The sequence below is a fragment of the Magnolia sinica genome, chromosome 6 (assembly GCF_029962835.1).
Source record: "Magnolia sinica isolate HGM2019 chromosome 6, MsV1, whole genome shotgun sequence".
Lineage (NCBI taxonomy): Eukaryota > Viridiplantae > Streptophyta > Magnoliopsida > Magnoliales > Magnoliaceae > Magnolia > Magnolia sinica.
Window position 1 is genome coordinate 94,961,064 of NC_080578.1, and position 9,800 is coordinate 94,970,863.

A 9,800-nucleotide genomic window follows, 5' to 3' on the forward strand; every position below is an offset into this window, starting at 1 on the left:
CCAGCTGACCCGGCCCTGCCTGTAAACGGATATACCATGGTGAGCCCGAAACAGACCTGATTTTTAAATGGGCCCACATTTAAAATCATCAGAGAAAAGAATCAAGCTGAACCAATCTTCAAGTGGGCCACACTGTAAAATTAATAGAAAAAAACTGGATTGCTAATTGGTTGAGGTGTCAAACATGAGGTATGAGATGACTGGATTTAAAAATTAAAAATTAAAAATTAAAAATTAAAGATTAAAAATTAAAGATTAAAAAAAAAAAAAAAAGTCCCTATTATAGGAGGAGATCAGTTACAGCTCATGCAAAAGGAGAAAACGCAGTCCGGTTGCGTACCATGTTATCAATTCAATCCTTCTGATGTTGGTCGAAATTGATGGGGCCTTCTCAGGTCCCTACAGAATACAGATTGGAGAACATTAGATCTCAAAACATGAAGGAACATCATCTCCACTGTACTCTTTTTCTGACCATCAGTTCAACGGTCTGTGTGATGTTTGGATCGTACTATCTCCACCCTACTCTTTTCTGACCATCATCTGAAATCCACCTTCCATTCGGTGGGCAAACAATCAGATGGCTAGGATCATCTAAAAGGGAGATTGAAAGCCAGCAAAGGAAATAGGTTCCCTACAAAGCAGCCTTCTTCCAGCTTTCTCACTCTTTGGATTGGTTGAAATCCTGTTTCCACAGAAAGCCGGCGTGCCGCATACAGGGGTACCCGAGGCTTTGACTGCACTGTCGACATTCTGCATTCATGGATAGCAACTCCTGACTGGCCTTGATCTTGCACTCTCCTAGCCCAATGCCTTGATGGACCTACCAAGTAAAATTTCTGTTTGCCTAACAAAGGATTTATTCCATGGAAGAAAATCAAACAGATATGAAAAACGTCATTTCCTTTTCAACAGTTATCTTAAAATAGCATCTCCCGGGAAAAAAGCATATTCTGCGAATCCAAACACATGCATTAGAAGAAGAAAAGGAAAAGGAAAGGAAAAAAAAAAAAAACCTGGTAACTTGAATCAACAGTCATTTACAAGAAACCCGCAAAAAGACCAAAGTCAGGATCAGAACATTTTTCAAAGATCCCACTACACCACACACACACACACAGCTCTGCCTCCAAAAACCACACACTATAAATGGGCACTACCCTCTGTAGCTATTTTCCCCCCATTCGTCTCTCAGATGATTAGAGATTAAAACCTAAAAAAGCAAAAACCCAAACGCAACAAAGATAATCACACATACCTACGACCTATACAACTCTTCAATCCTCCACCGTGGTTTCCGTCGCAGCAGCCTCCACTGTGGGAGATGCAACCATCATCATTGGCTGAGACAACTCTGTGAATTGAAACTCAATCTGTAGGCGGTGATGGAGTGGTGTCGAAGCCATCAGGCCCTTCTTAATATCAACCTGCAATTCCCGTATGGGAATCGCAGCCAGGAAGCTCTTGATGTACTCTTTGCAGGACTCCTTCCCTTTGCACACCAATACCTCCTCTTCTCCATCTCCATTTCCCGTCCCTTCCAGCTTTCCTGATGTGCTTGTGGCCACTGGCGCCTCCTTCATTTTTGGTTGGGTGGACACATTCACAGGTTCCACAACAGCCACCTGGCGATCAGATGTGGCAGGTTTGCCCTTCTCGTCTGGCTTCCCTTCATTCGGTAATCTGTGGATCAATGTGTCCCTGTCAAACTTCAAGATGTATGCCTGGTTGCACCCTTCATATAGCCTCTCCCCCAGTGTGTCCAGAATGTAGTAAGCTTCAGGCTCAACCTTGAGAATGAAGAAGTGGTCATTCCAGCTGACAATGTAGATGTGTGGGCCACTATCGATGGGGTAGCTCGACCCCACACGGCTGATCTCATCCCAGATATTGTCAAAGGACATTGCGCCATGTAGGAAGTCAAAGCCGTCATCCATGCCTTCTGGATGGAAGAACCCGACAAAGGACTTTTCAGGGACAACGGAGAGCGGGCGGATCTTCGCCTGCAGGACAGTCTCGAGGTCAAAGTGTTTGTCCGGGAACCGCTCCCTGTACGTCTCATTCTCGCAGAGATTTCTCCACTCGAGCGAGCCCTCTCTGATCAGGCTGTCAAACTGGGACTTGATGGGCATCTCGTCTTTGTTGGCTTGGAACCAATCGGCAATGACAGCAACCAGGGCGGTGCAAGCACTCTCGCCAGCAGCCCGCTCACTTCGCTGATCAATGGATGCAAAGAACACTTGGGTGCAGAGCTTCAAGTGCCCGTCGCGGCTTATCAGCTCCTTCTGCTCCCAACTGCCCACGGCAAAGTTGTCATCTCCAAATTCAGAAACCGACGACCGGTTTCCAGCTGCATCATCATCAGCCTTATACCACTGCCAGAAAAAATAGTTTTCAGAGATGCTATACTTCTATTTTGGAGAGTTGAAATAGGAAACTGAAAATGAGATTTCCATGACAACTGATACAGCAAAGACACACGAACCTAATTTCGAAATTCATCGATACCATCAGGACTACTTATCTGACTCAAAATGCATCCAAGAAGCAAGGTGCTCATATTCAAGCAATATAGTCTGAAAATCACTTCTAAAAAACCTGACAACTTCAAGACCAATCTTCTGAAATCTGAATTCATACTTTGGCTGAATGAATGGAAACTCATGAATTTATATGGTCATATGGTATGGGCTGAGCAATGTCACATTGTAAGTATACATGTTGGTATTATGGTCTAACTGAAGTTATGGCCCTCAATGCAGTGGACAGCGGAAATGATTCATGTAGCCGACTCCAATTAGTTGGGATAAGGCTTAGATGATGATGATAGTTTGGGCAGGGAAATCTACATATCAGGAACCCTCTGATGAAAAGACTGGATTTTGAACTTATGTGCTATATTGGCACATATGGTGACATGTACATGACCTGCCTTGTACAAGTGTGTGGAATTAGCGAAGCTCTCTTCTAAAAGTTTTAGGGCATGTATGATCGCCACTTATGAGTTCATCTAATTTTACCTAGCATCAAGCACGCAATAGAGAAAAAAATTGATCCCTACTACATAACCAAATTAAATAAAATAAAATGAACTTATGTTTGAGTGGCAACCAGATGGGCTCTTGTTCTTTTAGAAACTACCCAAACTCTTGAACAGGAACTGTAAGCAAGAAAAGACAAATGCATACCCCTAAGGCAAGAGATTCATCAGATGATGTCAGCTGCCGGCGATCAAAGTCGATGTCATCACCGCCTTCTTCCCCATAAGCTTTCTTTAATAGAGGCTCCCCTTTTGCTTTAGGAGATCTGAAGCTGAGCTTCCTCTTTCTCCAAGAAAGGATGCTTCGTTTCGAAGTCTGCAACAGAGAATGGTCAGGGATGGATGATGTTGTTTCCTCAACATGCACACAACCAACGTCCGATTTGCGGTTGCTGTAGTAAACCCAATCCTCATCTTCCCCATTTATTCTCATTTCGGAGTAAAAGGACCCTCCCGCACAGTTTGCAGAAGCCAGTGTACCATAACTGAATGACTTCCTAAAACTAGAATCCTCCTTGCCATCCTCCATTTCTCCTTCCTCAAAGTCATCAAGAGAATCTGAGTCAAATGGATACGCATATTCAGCATCCTCACTCCTACCAGAGCACCTCCCATCGCTACCCTCATCCTCCCGGCATGGCTTTTTGGATCTTCGAGTTGATACATATTCTGTGAGTATTTTTACTTTTCTCAGTCCAGCTTTGAGAGCGGAAAGCTCATCTTTCTCTTCCGAGAGAGCGTCACCAGGGCGAGGCGACAATGGGACAGGCACTATTGATCTCTGCACCGGTCCTGATGATTCCAGGGCAGTTCTCAACTCCAATAAGCTCAGTGATAGCTGGACAAGAGTAGAGCTCAATGTCAAAAAACCTGAACTTCAAGAGAAAATGGAAAAGAAAAGGGAAAGAAAATTGTAAACAGTAATGTCGATCGTAAAGAACGTTTGAAGGATCATTTGATTTGAAATAAAAATTCACATGAACTCAAAAAAGCTCTCAATATAAATACAGGCTTATGGATTATTTTGATGGCATGAGAATGTTCAGATTTGCTTACAATGCAGATTTAGATAGAAAAAACTTACCAGCAGAATGTGGCTTAATTGGTATGCCAGCAATTTATTTTGTTCAGGGAGGAGGTTATTCAGACGAGTGCTATTGCTTGTTTTTTTTTTTCAGACTGAGTGCTTTTGTGGTCAAGTTGGAATAAATAAGGTGTGATAATATTTCAGAAGCAGGAATATTGGACATTGAAACAAATTTAAATGGACATACACAAATAGATGGATGAGGCTCCGCTGTCCTGTCCAGCAGAGGCAGAGGAACATTTACTTCTAGATCCTTTCCTTCAGCCACAGACACAAACTCTGCAAGGTTCAACGAAGTTGTTCCAATAACAGAGGTTTTGTTCTTCAAACCTTGAGTCAATCCCTGAAATCACAATGAAAGGAGGTTCAGAGATCTCCACAGAAAGAAGAGAATGAGTTAGTCATATTTCATAGTATGGCGCAGAATGACTTCTTTCATTTACGTGACATCTCAAACTATCAGAAAAAGCCCAGCTGGGAGGGAAAAAAAAAATCTCAGAGGCCAAGTACTCTCATACATTGACATGTAAATGAGCACTCATAAGTTGACATGGAAAAGAAAATCTTGTGGTCATTTCAAAAAACAAAATTCGGAGTACACAATATGCCCACAAAAATTATTCTTGTAATCCAAAAGAAAACCTCTACAACGTACAAACTGGGCGAAGTGCCCCAAGGATCCATCCACTACTCGAAAAAATCAATCAAGCATCGAAACATTTCAAACACAGACACCAACATAAATGTTCTAAACTAACAAAACTCAATTAAGACATCAAATGAGATTTCAAAACCATATTTTTCTAAACATTAATGTTGCATGATTGAGCAGCCCTCACAATACCTGAAAAGAGTTTTTTTTTTTTTCCCTGCAAAATAAATACCCTTTTAACAAAAGGGTACCAATAGAAAAGAAAATGGAACTTCTGCTGGCTAGCATTTCGAATGCTTGCCAAAAAAATGAACCAGTTTCAGAAGAGTGGCAAATAAAAATACCGTAAAACAAGGTAGGTAAATGATCTTTTTGCTAGAAGATCGTGATACATCTCAGTCACAAAATCAGAACATTCCGATGCACAAGAATAACCAAATTGTTGAAACACGCTCGAATTTAAAAACTCCCAGAAGAAACCTTGTAATAATTTGAACCTTATGTGAGAATCTGCCCTGGCAGATTGCAGAGGTCAGGTAGAAGATGAAGTCATCCTGCCATTGATATACAGACTCGAATCTAAGATAAAGGTTATCACAAAGGAGTCGAAAACGCACTTGGGAAGGTTCAGACCACTAGATTTATAGGTGAAAACCAAATAGCCTAATCATTAGGCAACTCCCCACTTGTACTAGTACATCGGTGGAAGTTCTAAGATGATGATCGTGAAGAGTAAAATGTCTCCAGAAAAAAATAAAGAATATGGACCGCAGAAATCTAAACAAACTTCTGCTCGTTAAGTTGAAAACAAAACAAAACAGCAGAATTCAACTGTGTACAAGTTCAAGCCTAACACCATCAAACAGAATAAATATTTACTGAAGACCACAACCCTAATGGCTTAAGATGCAAACAAAAACATGTTCTAATTATAGACAGCAACACACCCAAAACGCCCAATACCCAACACAACAAAGAAAAAGCCTGCTGACTGAACAAATATTTTCCCAGTACCAAACAAATATCAGGTGGTGAGATCTAAATCCCACATCATGGAAATTTTGTCTTGCGACCTAAAACGAACTAGAAATGACAAACATCTAGACAGAGATGTGAAATTGAATCCTAGTCATGAAACCTATCAATTGATTTAAACATTGATAAACCAATACAAGGAAACATCAATTTCCATGTGAAAAAGGACCTCATAAGACTCATTTCCTAAAACAGGTCAATCTATGATCCTATTACAGCAGAAGTCCTACAAACACTGAAAGATAGATAAAGCCTTACACTCCAACACATCCATTTCCATATATAATAAATTTACCAATATGATGAATTAGATTTATTTTTTTCCTTTTTATCTTTTTTTTTTTTCCCCTGATCAATTCACATGGTAGAAAATTTCACCAATATGATGAATTATATATATATATATATCTTTTTATCTTCTTCTTTTTTTCCTGATCGATTCACATGGTAGAAAATTTTACCAATATGATGAATTAGAATTTTCCCCATTGAACATAGACAATTAGCCGTACAGTTTACTCACAGGCCAACAATTGGTTTGGATGGAAAAGGTGGGCAGTGGTCAAAGTTGCTGGGCCGAGCTGTAGAATCAAAAATCATATAATAATTCAATGGAGTCAGTTAAAACAGCGGCAAGCTCCATTTCTGCGTATTGCCACAAAAGGCTATGTTCAGGCAGAATAAAAACATAATTATAATAAATGTATGATGAAAAATAACAGAGAAATACAAAACTAGCATCAACTCAAGATGTAGAGAGAGAGAGAGAGAGAGAGAGAGAGAGTCCAACTCACATTCAAAACCGTGAGAGTAATCTCCCATGGATGGAACACACCCTCCTTGTAAGCTGAAAGGGTACAGATGTTCCGAAACTCCTCATTCCATTCGACAATGCCACTGCTCCTCAAATCCTCTTCCTTGGTGAAGTTCCTCTTCACCGTCCGCCTCAAAGAGGTCAAGGCGAGCTTCGGCCCTTTCCATCGGACCTCCACCATCAACCTCGCCATGTCCGACTGCAGCCTCTTTTCGCCCTCTGCCTCCTCCTCCAAATGAGGAAATCCTTCGAGCCTGAGAAGAACAAGCTTGACCTCGAATTTCTTTGAAATAAGAGGCGGCCATGGCCGCCATCTCATCATCTTAACCACCATTCCACCACCGATTCAAACACTAGACAAACTGACAACAGAATCCGCCAAATCACTCCTCCGATAAGATCAAGATCTCCAGAAATTTCAAACGTTTCCTCCAAAAAAGCTAGAGATCTACATAAATCTCCAAAAACTTCCTCAAAAATGCCCCAAATCTACAGAAATCCGCAAATCTCTCAACAGAATATAATAAAAACCTACAGTAAACACCGAATTTCTCCGCAGAAAACCTCAAAACCTTCAAATCTCCGCCGTATATCTCAAAATCTACAGATTCTTCAAACCTCAACCCGAAAATGAAAAAAAAAAAAAAAAATCTGTGGGAAACTCCAAATTCCTCAGCAAAAAAACTAAAAAACTAAAGAAATCCCCAAATTTGTCAGCAGAAAACGATCAAAACATACAGGAAAAAAAAAACCACGATTTCTCCGCAGAAGACCTCACAACCTTCAAATCGCAGTCAAAACACCAAAATCGTCAAATCTCTAACGAAAAACGAATAAAATCTCCAGAAACCTCCAAAAAACTGAGAATCTAAAAAAACCAAAATGATGAGAAACTTTAACGTGCAAAAAACCCAGAATTCTTTTTCCGAAGAGCTCGAGAAAATTTCGGAAACGCCCGATATCTAATCCGGAAATCTCTCTCAACTAGAAATCCCTCTCTCCTCTCTCCCTGAGAGAAGCCTATTTGAAATGGCAAGGAATATATATATATAAATAAAAGAAGGGCGAGAAAATCTCGGACTATAACCGCAACAGCTACTACACTTTCAAGGCCGGCCAGCATATCTCATGAAAATTCCTCTCTCTCTGTCTCTCTCTCTAGGGTTTTAACCCTGCGACTGGGTAAAATGACTAACCATAGTTACTTAGTTAACCACATTGAAGAGTAGCTGGGTTATGATCATATACAGCCACTGTATATGATTTACTCGCTACAGCGTTCCCTTTACTTTGAAACGTGTTGAATGCATAATACATCCGGTTCGTTAAAAATGTGGGCCACACCGTTATGATTCGATGAAAGAAAAATCATGCCGGTCAGTAAAATCAGAGACACGCAACGTTAAAATCAACGGGCATCCGATCATATGATTCAGTGTGCTTTTTATCATTTAATTAGTAGATGGGAATTTCATCTTAGGTAATTTTCGTCGTGCGGCCCACCTTTTTCACGAATCAGATTTTATAAATATTTGAATTTTGAGCCGACGAAAAATGGACGGATATGAAATTCCACGTACAGTCGCTGTATGTAAAAACGTGTCGTTGGTTTCGGAAGTGGATTGCGTCCTACCCCGCCCGGACGATTATCCGTCCAGGCAGGGATCTTTGGGGCCCAATGTAATGTAATAGTTTTATCCACTCCGTTCATCCATTTTTCCATATCATTTTACGTTAAAATGTTAAAAATGAGACATGTTCAATTCTCAAGTAGACCACACGAAAAGAAGCTAAAGTGATAATGACACGCACCGTTGAAAATTTTCTAAGCACCACCGTGATTTTTTTTACCATCCAACCTATTAATAATATCATGTAGACCTCGATGAAGTGAAAAAACAAATATCAGCCTGATCTGAAACTTCCGCACCTCCCAAGAGTTTTTAATGGTTTAAGTTCAATCACCACTTTGTGGTCCACGTAAGCCTTTTTTCCATCTAATTTCAGTCAAAATGTCATAAAATTATCTTTAAATATGTATGGACGGCGTGGATAAAATATTTAGATCAATGTGGGCCCCACATAGCCATGCCCGGACGGATTAACCCGTCCGGGGTTAGGACGCAATCCGCTTCCGTTGGGATCATTCTCCCTTTTCGCCAGTCGGGCGTAATAGCTCATGGGTCGATTCTCGCGAAGAGAGTGTTTTTGAGAATTGATACATGCAACTGTACCACAATTTGTGGTACTGTACTCTCGTTCCAGCTAATATACCTTTTTCGTTGGACCTTGAAACCATGAGAATGTTAGACTCCACAGAGTATGACTATCTTCAAGAATCAAGATGATCCGCTAACTAGGTGGGCCATAAATGTATATTCACTCAAACCGTTGGTTTACCATTGATTTGAATTGTGTGGTTTATTTAAGAAGAATAATAAAGTGATTTTTATCTAACTTAATAATCAAATATTTTACTACTGTTTTAACGGTCCTGATTTTCTGAAAAATGGCAAGTTAGCACGAAAGATGCTACAGTAGTACAAGTTATAGTACTTTCCTTGGAAAGGATCAGTTCTCGATGCAGACATCCAACACTTGTGCGAGCGAGGAACCGGGGTAACCCATCAGAAGGAGCGACCTGATTTCGGTTTGGTAAAATCCGTCAAACGTGCTATCGTTTCAATCTATGTACAGGTGGGCCCCAACATGAGGATTAGACCCGATCCATCCATTAGGTGGGCCACACAAATAGGATGAATAACGCAATCGACAGTTCTGGTTAAATGGTCTACTGGTGCCGTACACGGCGGCCTTTTTCATCAGTTGACTGACCTGTGTAGTGCCACTGGATTATTATTATTATTATTATTATTATCATGATTTGCTACAATGGTGATCTTCATGGTAGGGTACGCCTTTTGCACGGTTTGGATGTCCTACACGTGTGAGACACTAGCCGAAGAGATGCGTTGTATCTTAAGGTACTGTACAACTGACTGTAGGTGATCATTGGCCCCCTCAAAAAGGTCCACTGATAATGGGTTCAGATGCATACTGATCTGTACCGTTTTTGGAATATTTCTTGTTCAAAGGGCACTTCGTGGAATGAATGGCTCGGATCTTCCACAAACGCCTTTCCAATCCGTCCCTCTCTGTGGGAGTAACTTCC

At 40.8% G+C, this 9,800-nt stretch overlaps 1 protein-coding gene across 2 annotated transcripts; it reads right to left on the reverse strand.

Annotated features, from left to right (window-relative positions):
* Nucleotides 1-890: 890 nt before the first annotated feature.
* On the reverse strand, nt 891-7,746 carry LOC131249140 (uncharacterized). Of its 2 annotated transcripts, none has more exons than XM_058249715.1 (4): nt 6,609-7,746; nt 4,315-4,470; nt 3,189-3,878; nt 891-2,375 (listed from the first exon to the last, which is right to left on the reverse strand). In XM_058249715.1, exons 1-4 carry the CDS (start codon nt 6,960-6,962, stop codon nt 1,278-1,280), a joined length of 2,298 nt encoding a protein of 765 aa, XP_058105698.1. In that variant the 5' UTR covers nt 6,963-7,746; the 3' UTR covers nt 891-1,277. The 2 variants fall into 2 exon arrangements, with proteins under 2 accessions (XP_058105698.1, XP_058105699.1); XM_058249716.1 differs by having other exon boundaries at nt 3,189-3,915; nt 6,609-6,747.
* Nucleotides 7,747-9,800: the final 2,054 nt, after the last annotated feature.